Source organism: Desmodus rotundus, chromosome 3 (assembly GCF_022682495.2).
Source record: "Desmodus rotundus isolate HL8 chromosome 3, HLdesRot8A.1, whole genome shotgun sequence".
NCBI lineage: Eukaryota > Metazoa > Chordata > Mammalia > Chiroptera > Phyllostomidae > Desmodus > Desmodus rotundus.
This window is the reverse complement of record NC_071389.1, coordinates 116,458,935-116,478,334: the sequence shown is the minus strand read 5'-3', so window position 1 is coordinate 116,478,334 and position 19,400 is coordinate 116,458,935. Positions and strand designations below refer to the sequence as shown.

Here is a 19,400-nt window from a genome sequence, read left to right as displayed (position 1 = left end):
GCATTTTATTCTGAACGTCAAGTATTAAAATGCTAACGTTTAAGATTAAAAATATAAAATCTAGTTTTCCAACACAAGTATGATTCAATATTAGAGAATGATGGAAGTTTGGGGAATCATATTTTTTCTCAAATCTACTTTGGGCCAAATCTGTTTCTAGTGCAACAAGCTGGACTTTTTAGCAAATGCAAATTTTGTGTTAGCAGGTTACAGAGAGAGTGATAGGAATTACCATTAATCACATAGCCTAGAGGTGTTTTCAGATCCAAGTACAAAGGTGTCCAAACAATTTGTTCTCCTGAGATCTGTTTTCAGATGGAAAATCTAAATAATCCTGTCATTTCTGGATCATATGCCAAGCTGAGTCTCTTAATGAGAATGCCAGGTGTATGAACTCCACTCCACACTGACTAGTTCTAAATTGGCCACAAGACACTTAGGGCCATGGTGATAGTGCCACAAGGACTGAGAGTTTGCTTTTAAAAGCCCCTTTCCCACCAACTCCCTTCCAGGCCCTTCTTTATCATTCATGTGACACATTAAGTGGAAATGCTAATGGTACACAGATGCATTAAGTCACACAGTGGTTTGGTGCATTGCACTGGGACCTCAAAGCATTACACCACAAAGGTGTCCAGACAAAGCGAAGGCAGGCCACGTCAATACCACCTGAAGCTGTGCTCTGAGCAACATCTCAAAGGAGCGCAGTTACCCAGCCTAAGCCATTAGGCAGCATTAGCCAGCATCACCAGCACTCCTGATTAATAATTGAACTCGATCCATACAGGAGAGCTCAGGCTAGTCTGGAAGAAGCCTCCTAGTGTGCATTAGAAAGGAACATCTCTAGGGGCCTCAGAGCACTTTGTCCATTTAACAAGTCAATCCATAAACTACAGTCAACTCTTGATTATTAGAAGAAGATGAGCACACTTTTGATGTTCCTCTGCTTTCCTGTTCAGCTTGGTGCCTCCCTCTGGCCACAAACATGGTTATTATTCCTTCCATAGTTTTGGGTGCTCTGATCCCTCACTCAGACCCCTTCACGACTGCAGGACTCATCCCCTCAGCTGCTGAAAGTTGCCCCAGCCATCAGGACTTCCCGGAAATTGCCTCTGATAAAGAGGGGCCCCAGCCAAGGTCATGTTCCTTCCCTGGTCAGCCTCATCTAAAGACAGGTCAACAGAAAAATCTAAAGACCTGGTCCCCATACCCCAACCCAGGACAACTCTGAAGGATCATCCCACCTTCAGAGCTCCCTGCAGGAACAGCTGGGCTTCTGTCGTGATATGTTGCAACACAACTTCTCTCTCTGTTCATCCCTACTTTCTCTTCTCCCCTCAGGTGTAACACCAAGGGCACACCCTAACAGTCTTCTTGCATCTCATCTTCATTGCTGAGCTGTTTCCCAGGGGACTCAATCTGGAACTGGAAAGAAGTATCTCTAGCTTACCTGCCACCTCAAGAGGCTGTTGTAAGGGTCATATAAGATAGTGTATTGGAAGTCCCTTATAAATTGTAAAGCATAAAAAAGGAACACTTACTACATCCCCCCTTTACCTAAGACACCGTTGAATTATGTAGTATTCTACAGGAGCAAACAAAAGTATGCCTTCCCAGGGTCTGAAAATTTAGAGTTTAAATAAAGCTAGAGGATCCAAGCTTGCGGAGGTGTAAATTTAAACACTACTGGAATTGCATACCTTTAGTATATGATATCACTTAAATTTTCATTCATTGATGACAAGTCTTTCACTCACTCAACTTTGGGGAGTGTTGCTGGGCTTTGCAGTGTGTGTGTGTGCATGCACGTGTGCAAGACACCCTTCTTCAAAGAGTATCGAAACAGTTTGGCCTTTGGGAGTTGGTCAAATAGCATTGCTGAGACAGATGTTTTTGTTATCATCTACACTTACAAACCAGTACACTAAGTCTTGGAGTAGTAGAGAGACACACCATTGGCTCGCAAACCCAAATTCTGCAAGTCCAAGGTGATAACCTAAACCTCTCAGCCTATTGTTCCACTTAGGAATGTCACTTCCTTGGCAAACCATAAAACCGAAAATGCACACTTTTCGAACTTAACAAGGTAGAAGGAAATGGCCCAGGCAGGAAGAGACCAATGTTCAGCGATGGCCACGTCCCTAGCCCTGTCAGGGATCCACAGACATTGTCCATCCCAGGCCACCGTCAGTCACTGTGTGCCTAAACCGTTTGGGCAGCAATGGACTGTAAGCCCAGGCAGGAGAGAGTCAGAGCCCAAAAGAGAGTACCCTGAGTCCTCTACTTCTGCTATTTGTTTTTTTCCCCTTTCATTTGAATGGTAGTTTCTTTAACTGCAAAATGGAAACTTGATCATGATATCATTATGACTTTTGCTTAATTAAAAGGGAGTGGTCAGAAATCTTTAGTATCAATTAAAAGTGCTCCTTCATTTGGGCTAACGCATACCTGTCCTGTAGCACAGGGGATCCTACAGGTTTATAGACAGGTAGATGGGTGGAGGTCAGAGTGTATGAGACAGGTAGATGAGCAGGCATTTTGTGCATGTGTGTTTTATGTGTATGTGTGTGTGCATATACAGGCATGGGCTGGGGCTGGGGACACAGATATTAGGACTGCAAAATAAGTGATGTATAGGTACTTAATAGCATAAGCAAGGGATAAAATATGCCTGGCATATAATTTCCCATTTTAGAGACCTCTCCACCAGCACTTACTTTTGTAGAGCCCTATTTCTATTTCTCCATCTTCAAGTTAAGTGCTGGGTCCCCTTTCCCACTTTTACTTTTGAAAGGTACAACACTGAAGTAAGTGCCAGTAAAATAAGCTTTAAGACTCAAGAAATAATGGAATGTACACAACCACCAGTTTAAAAGTTGGTGCCTTAATAAATCAAACACCAGATGGTCGAAGATTATGAACAACTTTCCAGCAAAATTAACTGACAACATCTGACTTCTGCAGGAAGCAGGTTAAGGATGCATCAATCCAGTCTCAAGCAGAATGGATAAAGAAATGTATTTCTTGGCAATATTCAAGCTTCAGGCCTTGGGAAGGCACTCAATTATCAATGAAATTTTGTAATTAAAATTGCAACCCTGTCAAAGAAAACCACAATACAATTCCTCCCCAAAGTAAGGAACACCAAGAATAACAGTTTTGACTTCCAGCCAAGATGGAGGCATAGGTAGATACACTTTGCATCCTTGCACAACCAAAAAAAGGACAGCAACAAATTTAAAAACAAAAAATAACCAGAACTGCCAGAAAATTGAACTCTATGTTAGTCCAACAACCAAGAAGTTAAAAAAGAAGAAACATTCATTCAGACCGGAAGGAGGGGAAGAGACAGTCAGCCAGGGTGGAGAAGACTCGCAGCCAGGCAGTGGCTGGTGGACTGGAACTGGCAATGTGGAGGCTAGAGGACCAGGTGGTCCCACATTTGTGTGCATATAACCGGGAAGGACGACTAGGGAGTGAGACAGACCATGCAACCCAAGGTTCCAGTATAGGGAAATGAAGCCTCAAATTCTCTGGCAGTAAAAACCTGTGGGGGTTGCAGCAGCAAGAGAAACTCCCAGCCTCACGGGAAAGTTCGTTGGAGAGACCCACAGGGCCCTAGAACATACACAAATCCACCCATCCTAGAATCAGTACCAGAAAGGCCCAATTTGCTTGTGGGTAGCAGGAGAAGTGACTGACAGCCAGCCGAGAGCCAAGCAGGTGTCACTCTTCCCTCTCTGACCCCTCCATCACATGTAGCGCCACAACGCAGCAACGTGGATTGCCTCACCCTGCTGAATACCTAAGGCTCTGCTCCTTACAATGTAACAGCTGTGCCAAGACAAAAAAAAAATGGCCCTAATGAAGAAACAGATCAAAGCTCCAAAAATAGAACTAAGTAATGAAGAAATAGCCAACCTATCAGATGCACAGTTCAAAACAGTGGTACCAGTGTTACCATACTCATAGAAATGGTTGAGTATGGTCGTGAAATGGAGAGACAATGAAGGCTATGAAAAGTTAAGTAAAGGAAAATGTACAGGGAACCAACAGTGATGGGAAGGAAACCGGGACTCAAATTGACAATTTGGAGCAGAAGGAAGAAATAAACATTCAACTGTAACAGAATGAAGAAACAAGAATTCAAAAAAAAAAAAAATTAGGAGAGGCTTAGGAACCTCTGGTACAACTTTAAACATTCCAACATCTGAATCATAGGGGTGCCAGAAGGACAAAAGGAAGAGCAAGAAATTGAAAACTTATTTGAAAAAATAATGAAGGAGAACTTCTCCAATCTGGCTAAGGATAAAATTCCAGGAAGTCCAGGAGGCTGAGAGAGTCCCAAAGAAGTTGGACCCAAGGAGGAACACACAAAGGCACACCATAATTACATTACCCAAGATTAAAGATAAGGAAAGAATCTTAAAAGCAGCAAGAAAAAAGGAGAGAGTTACCTACAAAGGAGTTCCCATAAGACTATCAGCTGATTTCTCAAAAGAAACATTGCAGGCAAGAAGGGGCTAGAAAAAAGTATTCAAAGTCATGAAAGGCAAGGACCTACATCCAATACTACTCTATCCAGCAAAACTATCATTTAGAATGGAAGGGCAGATAAAGTGCTTCCCAGACCAAGTTAAAGGAATTCATCATCACCAAGTCCTTATTATATGAAATGTTAAAGGGACTTAGATCTAAGAAATAGATGGACAAAAATTATGAACAGTAAAATGACATTAAACTCACAACTATCAGCAACTGAACCTAAAAAACAAAAACTAAGCAAACAACTAGAACAGGAACAGAATCACAGAAATGAAGACCACATGGAGGGTTATCAATGGGAAGGGGGAAGGGGAGGGGGCAGGGAGAATAGGGGGAAAAGGTACAGGGGATAAGAAGCATAAATGGTAGGTAGAAAATAGACAAGGGGAGGTTAAGAATAGTATAGAAAATGGAGAAGCCAAAGAACTTATATGTATGACCCATGGACATGAACTAAGCAGAGGGAATGCAGGTGGGAGGGGGTGCAGGGCAGAGGGGAATAAAGGGGGAGAATATGACAACTGTAATAGCATAATCAATAAAATATATATTTTAAAAAGAATAACAGTTCTTGCTGAGAATCTTAACTACTATGTTTACTGAATTAGGGAATTCAACCCAATACAGTGATGGTTAAATATCAGTCCAAGAAGAGAAGTTGGGAATTGCTGCAACAGGCTGAGACATTCAAATTATTCATTCATTCACAAAGCAAATGTGTAATTTATGTGAATGGTGAAAATTACACTTAATATAAAATCACCAGGTATGAAGGAAATACATTTAAATGAAACATGGTTACCCTCATTACCTGTACAAGACTTTGTCTTTTAAAAGTTATCTTTAATCATTTTCCCTTCAGGTCACTATGTTGGTTTGGGACCTTTGGAAATGTCGTTCTTTAGTTTTGAACACTAGAACTCTAAGGCTTCCCAAAATCAAAGCATAAAGTCACTGAATGAATTCCTCTTCCTCTGTAAGACTCTGCCTATATGACCTATGAAAACAAAGAATCTATCTTACTGGACACAAGCAAATTTCCTGGATAATTTAGAGCCAAGTCCAACAGCCATTCCCATCACAATTTGGCTGACTACTGAGCACAATGAATCGACCTACGAGACCATGTATGAGGCTTTTTACAAACAAACTTAATATTAATTTGCGTTAAACCAATGAGCTGTTGTTTTAGTCATCATATAACCACGGGCATTAATGAGAGACTTAAAACTTATTAATTATTGCTCTAATTACACAACAGGTAAGCAAGGGTCTCAAATCTCCCTAATGTCAGCCTGCTTGTTAATCGTCCATCTTAAAACTACAGACTTGAAATTGTCCTGGACAAACTTTCCATCTTCAGACAGGTAAAACATTATCAAACTCTTGCAAATTATAACTAAAGTTAAGCATTTGACTTTTTCATGCTAAAAAACCTTTTTTTGCCCAGCCAATGGTGTTCTTGCAACACTACTCTAATGTACCACTTGGAATTCTTGCAATGTGAATCATGGGTTAGAAAGTTCAATTATTTTGTGAATTACCAACATTGTGATTAAATGATGTTTAGAGTACTCATCTTTATCCATTAAGGATAAGCATTATTCTCTAAATACCAACAAATATAATCTTCATCCTCTGGAAACTAAAAAGAAAGCCATCCCATCTTAACTAGAAATGTCCTTTACACATTGATGTAGACAGGCAGTAAGAAAACTTAAGGGGTTTTGTCTATTATATATGATCCTTAATGTGTTTCCTTTGATACTTCACTTCCCCATTGTTTACAGTTGAGGAATACTGATATCCACTCATCCTGTTTTTTACTATTGACAATACTCCTTTTATTTTACATATCAATATTTCTGTCCAAACAACTTTTTCTCACTTAAAATTCCCATAAACATTGCATTCATATTTCTGCAGTATACTTCACCAATGCCATGCTCTCCATAAAAATCCTCTATTTCTCAAGATGCAAATTATTTCACCCCATATATGTCTTCTTTTTTCCCTCTCTTTTTATATTTTTTCAAGTACAATTGTCTCCTCTTAATAAAAGTGTTACAAAATAACAAACAAGAATAAGCCAATATCCTGTGATCTTTCAAAAATTGAACTGGGCATCTCTTCTTTTAGGACTGACATATACACAACTTTTTCTAAGAGTAAAATACATTTTGCTTTGATAGGATGAATCTTGGTCTCAGAGAGGTTCTCTTAGAAATTCACTTAAAACAAAATTACTCCCTTTCTGAAACACTGAGATAATGATAGTGTGTGAAATGCAAAGAAGAATCACTGTAGAAATAATTAAAGTATCTTGGATTTCCAAATATTTTTAACTCAATATATTGAAGAACAGTATTTTTAATAAAAGTTGTATTTGGCCCTGAGCTCAAAACATAATTATCCTCAGCTTAAGCCTCTATTCATTGATCACCCTCTGATTTCAATTCCGAAAAAGTAAATTTCAAATGGAATTAGTTCCTCTGGAAACACTCCTAAAATGCATTTAATGCTTAGTATCTGAAACAACATTGAAAACATTACCTATTTCAGCTAACATGACATACCACAAAAAATCTATCCTCAAAAATCATTAGTAGGTTTGAGAACTCAATCTAGCCCCTGAATGTTATTCTCTAGAAAATGTTTTGTGAATCAAAGATTCTAACAGACACTCAGCTACTTACTTACAGTTAAATTTCTTAAGGAAGCATATAAAAATCTTACTGCTATTTAAATCATGGCTACTTTATCCAGTCAGTTTTAAGAAAGAAGACCTGGGTAGAGATGTTATAACATAAATTTTTATAAGCATCTTTATAGCACTAAAAGTTTTTTTCAAAAAGACTGTATTGACTTGTGAGGGTTATTTTATTTTTATCAAAGAAAGTTAAGAATAGGTTTTTATATTTACATAATGTCTCTCAGAGAAGCATATGAGGAAACTTTGCAAACAACATCTTGTTTTATTTCTTAATATTCACAGGTGGAAAGAAAAAAAATCAAATCACACAATATTGTGCACATGGAATAAATGAGGCAATCAGAAGTGATGTAAATTAGTAAAGATACCTCTGGTTCCTCAGCTTATTGCAAGGCAGAGTTCACCCTTGACATTTGGGGTTTGGACATGTGAAATAGTAGTGTATCTCAGGGTAAGGGAGAAACGAACTAGAAATAGTGGCTCTGCGTTCTGTGAGGCGGCTGCATGCCTGGTATTAGATGCAGGATGTACTGAAGATTCCTGATGAAGACATCTCTGCCCAAGTCTTCAAGTTTTGCCATCATACAGTTAATCTTTGAGTTAAGCATCTGATCTTCCCAGAGTCTTCTTTTTCTAAAAATAACTTTTTATTTTTTCAGTTATAGTTGATATACAATATTATGTTAGTTTTGGGCATATGTACAGTGGAATATGACTCAGCCACAAAAAAGAATGGATCTTACCAACTGCAACAACAAGGATGGACCTAGAAGGTACTGTGCTTAGTGAAATAAGTCTCCGACACAGAAAGACAAATGCCATATGATTTCACTTACATGTGGAATCTAAAAAACAAAATAAATGAACAAACAAAACGGAAACAGACTCATCGATACGGAGAACATTTTGATGGTTGCCAGGTAGGAGAGAGGTTGGGGGTGGGGAGAGGGTGAAAAAGGGGAAGGGATTAAGAAGTACAAACTGGTAGTTGTAGAAGAGTCACAGAAATAGAAATAAACTGCTGCACAGCGAATGTAGCCAATAATATTGTAATAACCACATACGGCCCAGGGCCAGGTGGGTGCTGGATTTATGGGGGTGGTCACTTCATAAGTTATATGAATGTCTAACCACTACGCTGTACACCTGGAGTCTTCTTTGAAAGTGCACCTCCTCCTCTGAGGAGGAGTTATCCAGAGGCTTCCTCCCCCTGTCCCCCCTTTCTACATTATACTTAATAGCATATCTGTTAATATCTCATATTTATAGAACACATTAGATTTTCTCAAACATGTTAGTACTGTTTAAACATTTTGCTTGTTAATGAAGAGGGAACTATATTATTTCATTTACTTCACACGACCCTATGTGGTATTATATTTCCATTTTAGAAATGAGTGATTTGAAGGCTCAGAGAGCCTTTGCCCCTACACAAAGCCACTAATCTCTCTTTAACAAGTGACATTACATGTTCCAGCATTCCATCAATTCAATAAATACTCAGAGTTCCTACCATGAAATCATCAATAAGCCTGGGCCTGCTCCCTCCACCCAGTGACCTTGCTCAGGTCCCTTGGACTATAAAACAAGGACAGCAGTATCAGCACTACCTAATTCGCCAAGTAGAATAAAGCAATATGATTAATACGGAAGCGATCTGAAAACTGCAAATAGAGCTATACGTACGGGAGGTGTTGCTACTAGCGGCTCAGTGGGAACGAGTGTCAGATTGCCTTTAACTTGATAAAAGCCAAGGGCTGCCGACGGTTCGGAATAGAAGGAGTGCTGTGAAGGGCAAGGGCGGGAGCAGCAAGAGCAAACTTCTTTCCTTGGCAGTTTAAATCAGAGGTCTTTGCTGGGTAAAGGATCTCCACAAGGAGTTCCAAAACATATTCCCACAAAGCCTAAGATAAGGGCAGGGCTGAGCAAAAGCCCTAGGGGATAAAAAAAAAAAAAATAGTTAAAAGCAGCCTTAAAGGTTGTAGCCAGATTTCAGGTCTGCAGGAAACTTCCAAATTTAATGGGTTTAGAATTCAAACTTATTATCATACCAGGAAACAATGGGGGACAGACATTACAATCACTGTAGTTCGTCAATAATTCTAAGATCCTTGTTGGGTTTTTTTTTTTTTTCATCCCTAGAATTAGGATGAATCAATGCAATACTGGGTCATAACTATCAATGTTCACTTTTTCTTATAAGTATGTCAAGCAAATGTGCATCTTAAAATTGACAGTCTATTAGATTAAGTTAGATAAATAGGATATTTTCAGTTACTTGCATTTAAGCTGGTTTGAAAGGCTGCTTTCCAGTCCTGCAGCACGACCATGCTGTCCTAGGTCTGCAACAGGACTCTGCCAAGGGGCGCACACTTTGCCTAGCCTGAGGGTTAGCCTTCCCTTCACACATAAGCCTGGTGGAGGGCTTTGACAAGTCTGCACCGACTGCAGGACGCAGCAGCTAGCTTTCCCTACCCAATGGCAAAGTGACTGGGATCAGATCACATCAGCTCTCTGTTCTTGACTCCTCTGGTTGGCCTCCCTTAAAAGGGACTTGACTTCTTCTTGAAGCTCTGTAAATAATAGAGCTGTCAGTTACAGCCCTATCCTTGCAGCTACCTGAATCTGTCTGCTTCTGCTTCAACAAGACTGTTCCAAGGCTGTGCTTTGAGAAACACACTCAGGGTTGTGAATGTCCTGGCTCATTTGCCCACTGGCATTGATGTGGCTCTAGCTCTCTCTTACCCTAGACTGTCAGAACGCAGCCTGGCCCGTTTTCCGACCACAACAGAAAAATTCATGGGCAGCCTGCCCAGCCTGATTTACTTTCCATAGTAACTTCTACAGCAAAAGCAAGATTCATCTTCAAATCTTACAATATGAACCCAACACAATGCAGCACAATTTGATGATGACACACCAGCCCAGCCACCCAACACATTTGGCGTACAACAAAAACCTGTCATAAAGCATGTAGCCCTGTTTGCTCTGACCTAAAAGAGCTTGTATAAAATATGATATTCACAAGGAAGAAAAGAGAACTTCTAAATCTCAGGCAGAATCAAAAGGAAATCCATCGAGTCATTAAAAAGAAGAAGCAAGATGTGTTAACCACACATAAAACTATGTTGGAAAAAATCACCGTAGAAATCACTTTGTTTTTCCACGTCAAAATCACTCCTAACACCACATTGTAACCAACAAGGTATTTGATGCCAGACTATAGTGCTGTCTCACACGCGCGCCACACACACACACACACACACACACACAGAGTTATCCTTCCTGAAAAGCTTAAACTATGAATGAAAATTACAGTTTCAAATCAACAATAATTTTAGTGAATATAATAAATTACTTCATTCCCTTGAGTCTCATTTCTTTTTCCCTTTTCAAAATTCAATTCAAAGCTTTCATCAGCCAAATTCCAAAAGCCTCTCCTTGGGATCCTACCTGAACCCAAACTGTGAATTTATTGTCAAACTTCAACCCCAGTGTATTTCCTTGTGCAGAAGAAATTGAAGTTCAGGAGTTTCAAAGAAACCAAGGCCCGTCTCCACCGTGTTATCTAAAGAAACACTACACAAAAGGGTTCCCAAAAGGCCAGTTAAATAAGAGACAAAAAAAAACAACCAACAGTCAAGATATACCTCGATAAGATCCTTAAAAATTATCTTTAATTAATGCCAAATATGAACAGATCATAAAGTGACAGAAGCAAGTAAAATTGCATAGATGAAAACTATGCGCTTCAGTTAGGTTCTCAATTCATAACATTCAATGTCCTCTACCTGACATAGTAGACAGTGAGGCAGGGGAGTGCACAGTAGGTGAATGAGAGACACATCCTCAACTCAAGGGGTAAGCAACTGCAAACTCAGGAAATACAGGAGTGCCTTTCAGGCTTCAATGGTTTGTTGTCCTGATGGTGCACTTGAAATTAATACTACTCAATTGTTATTTTTAACCTTGGTAAGACTTTACCTTTACTATTAGAAGCATGTCATCGAGAGTCCATGCTGACCACCTGGCGTTGTGGCATAACAGTGCACTGAAGAGCAAAAGGTGTTTCTGCACGTTTGGAGAAGAGACAACTTTTGACCTGGAGTATTTTGCAAGGGACTTTGTGGTTTGGTTTGGTTTTTTTCCCTATACCATTTCTTCTTCCTCTCTGATAAGGTACAAAGGTTTTCTCTACTCTTTAAAGTCTTATGTCATAAATTCCTAGTTATCTCCTAAATGAAAATCATGGTGACCAGGGTTAATCTCCTTAAAGCCAATAGTCCTGAGGTCAGCGGGTCTTCACCTCTTACACACACACACTAGACTTCCCAGGAAAGCCCATGATCATTTTGCCTGAGCTCAGAGACTGGCATTTAACCCTAAGACCTCTACACCTCACACCTATACCCTGAATGAGTTCGCACAGTGACCCAAGGTAACGGAACAGTTTTGTTTAACTCAGCTCCTGTTCACCTCTTTACAGAAATGATAGGTAATGTACATTCTCCTAAGGTTTACCTGAGTCATGCTGAGCATATTCGCATATACCCTGAAATTCCATAATATAAATACAAGTACTGATACACCGCATGGTGGGTGTGAACCACCTCCTGAGACAGCAAGTCAACTTGGGTTGTGTCTGGTTTAAAAACAAGTTTGTTGGTCATCTTGAAATAAACATAAACATCAAAAGACTTCATCCTGTTTTGAAGAAGTGGACAGATAAAATGGCTGTTTGCCAGTTTATATTCTTTCTAACAATTTTGTACTATGGATGGTTACCACCCACCAATTCTTACCACTCCCAGGAATGCATCTTTCCTGGAAGAAAATGGGGAACTGCTTTCTGCTGATGTTCTCTCTCTTTCCTGTTCAATCTAATCTGCCAAACAAGGAAAATTCTATTGTAAAATTGTTAGAAAGCATGTGTGTGGAGGTCTTTTACACTAAATGGGAGGGTTGGAAAACTGTTTTTACTGACTCACCAGATGTTAAGTAATTTGAAAAATTTGTAAGTATACACAATGTGAAGAAGATCCTTTATGGACTAAACCAAATTTCTACTTCAAGGAATCTATTCCTTGCCATTTACATGTATTTTTTTTAAAAAAAAACTCTCAATTGAGTCAAGATTGTGACGTCACCAGTACTTTGGTTCCACCACAGTGGAATCTAAACCTACTGCACAGTTTTACTTTAGAGAAATGACTGTCCATTGGCCATACTCCAGAAGAAGTATTTGCTATTGGTTCATTGGATTTGGCTAGGCTAACTCACTAACACACTCCCAGTGAACTGTTTTAACTGATAATTGGAACTCAGCTCTCAAGGGGGAGGGAGGGAGGGCTGTGCACAGATGGAGAAGAGGAGATGCAAAAACAAAAACCTTTCCTGGTGACAATCTGTCTTCTATAAATCTGAGGACAGAGGAAATGGATGTCTTTGGTGTCTCTAATTCAGATCCCTTGGGGTGAGTTCACCACTTCAGAGATTCTGGGATAGCTAACAGCACTGGTGTGACCCAACTCTTCCACTGCCACCCTATTGAACTAGGGCCCCCACATGCTGGAAGAGCTGAGCTATGGCTATCAGCATGTCAGAAGTCTTCTCCTTCCGGAGAAAACAAGTGTTCAGGACATGAGCCATTAAAACTCAAGACCTAGGAATGGGATGAAAAGGTAAAAAGCCTTATAAAATAAATATAAGTCAGTAAACCAAAAGACAGTCATTCCTTAATAGGCAGTTTTGTTAAGTGCACCTTCAGGTCTACAAAAACATTTCAGTACATTACAGCGCAAGGGGTGAGAGCTTTGTGGAACTTTGCATGCCTATGCTACACAGAGAGTCCCGTCCTCCATTCTTACTGACTTGGTTGCAGTGAGCTACAGATGGACAAGCATCATTCATTTCCCCCATACCGCCCAAATTCATAAGAATTCATCCCTAATCCCAGGCTGGCTGCATGCATCACTCTTTCCTGTAACACATGCAGGAGGATCGCAAGTCCAGCATCTAACTAGGGGAGGTATACCAAGCAGCCGAAGTCCGTCTCATAAGTCGTGGTCCCGTTTTCTGATCCTCTGACCCATCCATCCCACAGTACTGAGTGGATTATTGCTGTTGACAGAATGCAGCGTTTCGAGCTCTGTGTGTCCTGACCTCAGAGTCTAAATAAAAGATCAACATATCCTGGAAGTTTAGGAGAGGCTGGCATTTTTTTTCCCAACTGGGGACTTTTAAGCATGTAGGAAAGGAATAGCCAAGATGAGTCAAGGTTCAAAAGAGAAGGAAACATCACAGGGGAGGGTTCATGCCCTGTGGTCAGGTGTGTGCAGTCCTTGGCTCCTTGTCTTCCATGATGTTTACATTAGTCTTACAGATTTACAGAAGCAGCACAGGAAAATAAATTATCCATGTTCTTTCTTTCAACTGAGTCAGCCAGCCTGGGTGTTTGTTACTTTAGTTTCTTTGTTTATTGCCTCACTGTTAGCTCTAGGATGGGGGGGGGGGCTGGGGGGAGGATGGGAGTAATAGGGAAGATTTCCAGGAGAAGCAGGACAGGAATGTAAGGTGGTCAGCAACAGGCAGCCACATCCTAAGTGCAAAATGAAGATCCCCACTCGGTGTCCTTAAAAAGGCAGTGAGTGCCTCCTCATTGGTGGACAGCTGCTGGGCCCCAGCGGCCTGTGGTGTTATGTGGCTTTCTTTCAGCTAGGCAGGCACAGGGTCCCAGCTGTTCTCTGGGCTGGGTGCTGGGAGCAGTAGAAGTGAGATGCTCAGCCTGTGAAGTGACTGCCAGGTGGGAAGATCATAGGAGCATCATAGGAAATATCTGAAGGGAGTGGACCAGGAAGGAGGGCCTAGGAAAGGTTAATATGAACTGAGTGTTCCCATAGTCACAATGATGACTAGAAAGATCAGTGTCAGAGGTCTGCAAAGTGCTGTTGCTAACAGAGGAAATATACGAAAACGTGCAAGAAACACTACACTGGACCTGAGGAAGCCCTGGATGTCCAGAGTGGCCCTCGATAGGAAACAAATTCCCAAAAAGTTTATCTTGGCTTCAGGTGGAGAAGAGGAAAAAAACAAGTTCATGTCCAGTTCAAAGCTGGGTCTCAGGTCCCAGTTTACATCCCACATCAGGCTGCCAAAGGGACTCAGTCCAGTGGATGGCCAGAGAAACAGTATCCTCCTGGATCTCTCCTCTCCAAGGTTCAGGATGGTGTGGTCTTCTCACAGTGGTGAAGTGAGACAGTGAGGATGGAAAAAGAAAAAGCAAAATATCTGTGCCCCAACCCTTCCTCCCTTGGTTACATAACTTTTCAGCTGTGTTAATGGAGGCACTTTCTACAGTTCACTGTGGGTACAGGATAAAGGCACTAAGCAACTATTAAATCAACTGGTTAAGTTTCTTCAGGGTGACTCAGGGGAAGGACCAAAGTCTCTACAGACTTCAAATCATAACTGCAAAAAAGAAATCAGCTCTGCTTTGGATGCATACAATAGTTAAACATTTTCATTTACATCTTAAGAATGCACCAAAAAACATGCAGTATTGCACCTTTTTTTGTTTGTTTGTTTGTTTGTTTTGCTTGTGTTTATCTTCAGCTAGAAATAATACTTGTTCTTAGGTGTTGCTATATATACCTTGATGATTTATTTAGTTTCCCATACAGCTTCCCTTTAAAGGATGGGCATATTGGTCCTCTCTCTGCCTATACCTGCACAAAACCCCGACATTTCCCTGAGCAAAGGCAGGAAAATTGAGTGAGTGCCCCCCACCCCCACCCCCCATAATTTCTTTGGGCCCGTCATCCCATAAACTTATAATTTTTATTATTTTTAAGTGTTTTTTACTGAAATCATGCATTAATTAATTCAAGGTACATCTTAATCAAATAGGCCATAATGCTGAATAAGAGAACATGCTTTGAGCTCCAAAAAGTTATTGTTCCCATCTGACTAACATATGCACTTAAATACAGTACTTTATTTACTAATAAAATAGTTAATAAATAAAGGAGTGCACTTTTGGTGAATGCAAATGAAAAAGGATCTATTTTTTAGAAGAGTTGATTCAAACATAAGCTTATCCCCTATTGTCTGAGTTAATGTTCTCAGCATGCGTTTATAAAATAAATTATTACCAGAATCAAACATGCTTACATTTAACTCCGTTTGTGCTCTCTTGCAATGAGGAGGCTAAGGTTTTACATCCAGTTCTGGAGGCCAGGGGTCAGGGTACAGGACCCGTGAGAAAAGACCTGTGTCGGGCTCGCCTGCAGTTGAGAAACTTAGCAGCACTGCAGGTGAATCCATTAATTTAATTCAGTATCTTTTTCTTAGAGAATAGTTTGAATAGAAGGAAAATGGGACTGAGGGAGAATCCCTAAAGACCAGGACTAGCATCAGATTGATAAGGTGCTTTGTGAGCCAGTCTTAAGTAATGTTGTTCGCCTTTTTTTTTTCACCTTCTAATATGCAGTTCAGTTGATCAAAATGAAAAACTTTGTTCATTGCCCATTTTGGCTGGCATATCATGTTACATATCATCAGATGCACTGGCTTAAATGTGCTGTGCAGTTTGCAGATTTTACTTTGGAGTCCCATGCAACTTTTAATTTCATATTTCTAAGTGATCATCTGGGTTTTAGTTAAAAGAAAAAAGTTGAAGATGTCCAAGGATTACAAATGTTTCAGTAGGGGAAGCATATGAATCTTAGTTTACCTAGACTAGCTTATGGACTGCATTTTAAACCAATTTTATAAAATACACTTTCTTCGTCCACTTTTAATAAAATGAAAATAGATTCTTTTTATTTTCATGGATCTTGAAAGCTTCTGGTTGGCCACCCCCAAAATCCACAATGCAACAATGCATCGACAGTTAAATAGAGCATTCGAAGACTAGTGAAGCATCAACAAAGAGTGACATGGGTCACTAGGGTTTTTGTTTTGTTTTTAAGTCTTTCAAGCTGCTAAGTGGGGCTTTTTTGTTTGCTTGGCTTTTTAAACATCAGTCAGTAGCTTGCTCTTATTAACGCAGTTTTGGTTAGCTGTGGTGCAATTGCCAGTTCTGATATTGGCCTGTCTGTAATGGGCTATGCTATTATTCATATCCTCTTCGATCTCCATGTACTCAGATTTGCTGAGAGTAGAAGAACTGCGCCGACTGAGGTCACTGTCAGAGGCTAAATTAGGGGAGCTAACGTGGAGCAACTGAGCCTGCTCTTCCCCCTCAGTTTCTCGGTGGTAGAAATAGTTGAAATTGGACACAATGACAGGTACGGGCAGGGCAATTGTCAGCACACCAGCGATGGCACACAAGGAGCCCACGATCTTGCCTCCAATTGTCACAGGGTACATGTCACCGTATCCTACAGTGGTCATGGACACCACCGCCCACCAGAAAGCATCGGGGATACTGGAGAAGTGCGACTCAGCTTCTTCCGCCTCGGCAAAGTACACTGCACTAGAAAACAGGATGACCCCAATAAAAAGGAAAAAGATGAGCAGCCCTAGCTCTCTCATACTAGCTTTGAGGGTCTGGCCCAGGATCTGGAGGCCCTTAGAGTGGCGGGAGAGTTTGAAGATTCTAAAAACCCTTACCAACCGGATGACCCTGAGGATGGCCAGCGAAGTGGCCTGCTCACCCTTCTGATTCCCCTCCTGCTCAGCTATCTCGGTGCCCAGGGTGATGAAATAGGGGATGATGGCCACGATGTCGATGAAATTCATGATGTTTTTGAAGAAGTCCGTCTTGCTGGGGCAAGCAAAGAAGCGCACCACCAGCTCGAAGGAGAACCAGATGATGCAGAGGGTTTCCACGATGAAGAAGGGGTCCGTGAAGATGTTGGAACTGTAGATAACCGTGGTGTTGTCAATGCGGTGAATGGTGCCTGTGAAGTCCTTGTCATCCTTCAGCTCGGGTAGAGTCTCCAGGCAAAAGATGACGATGGAGATGAGGATGACCATGACGGAAACGATGGCGATGACCCGGGCGGGCCCGGAGCTCTCAGGGTACTCGAAGAGCAGCCACACCTGACGCTGGTATTCCTTCTCGGGCAGGGGGCGCTCCTCCTCCTTGATGAAGCCCTCGTCCTCCCTGAACTTCTCCATGGCCTCCTCGCCCAGCTCGTAAAATTTGATCTCCTCCGAGAACATGTCCAGGGGCACGTTGACCGGCCTCCGCAGCCGGCCCCCCGACTGGTAGTAGTAGAGGATGGCGTCGAAGCTGGGCCGGTTGCGATCGAAGAAGTACTCGTTCCTCAGGGGGTCGAAGTAGCGCATGCGTTTCTTGGGGTTGCCCAGCAGCGTGTTGGGGAACTGTGCCAGGGTCTTGAGCTGTGTCTCGAAGCGCAGCCCGGAGATGTTGATCACCACGCGTTCGCAGCACTCGTGGTCGTCGTGGTCGGCCGGCCGGGGGTAGCTGCCATCCTGGGGGTGGCCCGGGGCAGCCGACGCCTCGTCCACGTTCTCCCCAGACATCACGGTCATGGTGGAAGCCGGGTGTGAGGGTGAGAGGCTGGGAGAGGGCCAGCGGTGGGAAGGACGGAGAGGGGAGAGGTAGGGGGACTCGAGCTCTACCCCCCACCTGAGTGCGAGTCTCCCCCACGCTCAGGGAGAGAGGGGCTTCAAAGCTAACAGGCCAAGAGATCTACGACTTCCCTTCTGGTTCTCTACCCTTCCACCCCGCCTTTTGCTGAGTTTTGAATACCCCTGGCCTGCAGCCCCGGGAGCAGCTTTTTTTTTTTTTTTTTTTTTTTTGGCCGAAGGTTGGGGTAGGGGTAGGGTTGGTGCTTCCTCCTGCCCCGGGGTGCCTTAACGCAGTGCCGTCCTAGAGGCCCGGGCCATCGTTTCGGGGGTCACCCTGGCCTCCCCTCCCCTCCGAGAGCCCCCTCGCCTAACACCCTCTCTGCTGCACTTATGCTCTCCCCCTCCTACCCCTCTTCGCCTGCCGCCTTCTAAGCTCCCACCAGGGCGATCGATGGACGCTGCAGAGAAATAGAAAGTGATACGGGAGTAGAAAATCAGAAGCATTCAGATGGGACGTACCTACAGACACCGAAGAGCACAGACTTCTAGCTTTTTTAGAAAGCACCGGACTTTTTGCTGGACATATACACAGACAGACTCACGCAGACACCCGGAAATCCAAGTTTGGGGCTCTCCCATCCCACTTTTCCCATTGCCTAACAGCCGATCTGTTTACAACTTCGTTAAACTGGAGATCGGAAAAAGCGCCGAGAGACGCTGGGGGAGCTCCAGGTCCCAGGCAGCAACCCACACCCCCAGCATCCCCCACCCATCGCTCCACACCCTCCCCCCACCCCGCTTCTGCAGCCCCGAACTGGGGAGCCCCTTACCTGACCCGCTGGCTTGGTGCAGGGGCGGTGCTGAGTCGGCCAAGAGCAGGAGTCGAATGCGGCAGGTCGCTTTTGCAGAAGACCCGGGTGAGAGCCGCGGCAGCCGCCGCAGCAGCCTCCGAGAGGCGCCGGGGCAAACGCGCCGCCCTCTCCCCTTCGTCCAACGCCCCTTCAATCGGATGATCGCTTTTCTAAGCAAGTACGAGGGAAATGTCCATTCCCTATCCCCATTCTCACCCGTGGCCAGCAACCTGGAGACGCCGTCCTCTCTCTGGTGCAGGGAGTTCCGGAGGATGCCGGGCGGAAAAGCAAAATGCCACCCTCTCTCGAAGCTCTGAAGCAAATGACGATAAACAGCACTCTCGCCCCCTCCGAACACAGTAGGAGCCCTTGATTCGATCCCCAAGGAGGCGGGCGAGCAAAAGCGTGGGTCTACATGGCTCTCGGGTGTCCTCCGCTCCTCGCAACCCCGCGTGGACCTCGCCAAGGCTGCGCGGCGCGCGGGGAGCTGTTAGGAGCGCCGAGTGGGGCAGGGTGCGTGCGGTGGCCCGTCCGCCCGGTACATTTCTGGGCGCTGCAAGATCAGCAGAAACCTGAGAAAGCTCCTGGAATGCGGAGCTGCGATTGGCCCACCCGGGCGTGGGTTGGGGAGGGCGGGGGAGGGCAGGAACGAGGAGGTAGAGGGAAAATATGAGGGGGTGGTTCCACAGAAGGGGTTGGTATTTGGTTCCCACCCTTGGCAGCACAGTTTTTTCCTTCTGCCAGAAAAGCCG

At 43.0% G+C, this 19,400-nt stretch overlaps 1 protein-coding gene across 1 annotated transcript; it reads right to left on the bottom strand.

Annotated features, from left to right (window-relative positions):
- Positions 1-9,719: 9,719 nt before the first annotated feature.
- On the bottom strand, positions 9,720-19,184 carry KCNA1 (potassium voltage-gated channel subfamily A member 1). The gene is made up of 2 exons (XM_045201158.3): positions 18,628-19,184; positions 9,720-18,255 (listed from the first exon to the last, which is right to left on the bottom strand). Exon 2 carries the CDS (start codon positions 17,756-17,758, stop codon positions 16,271-16,273), a length of 1,488 nt encoding a protein of 495 aa, XP_045057093.2. The 5' UTR covers positions 17,759-18,255; positions 18,628-19,184; the 3' UTR covers positions 9,720-16,270.
- Positions 19,185-19,400: the final 216 nt, after the last annotated feature.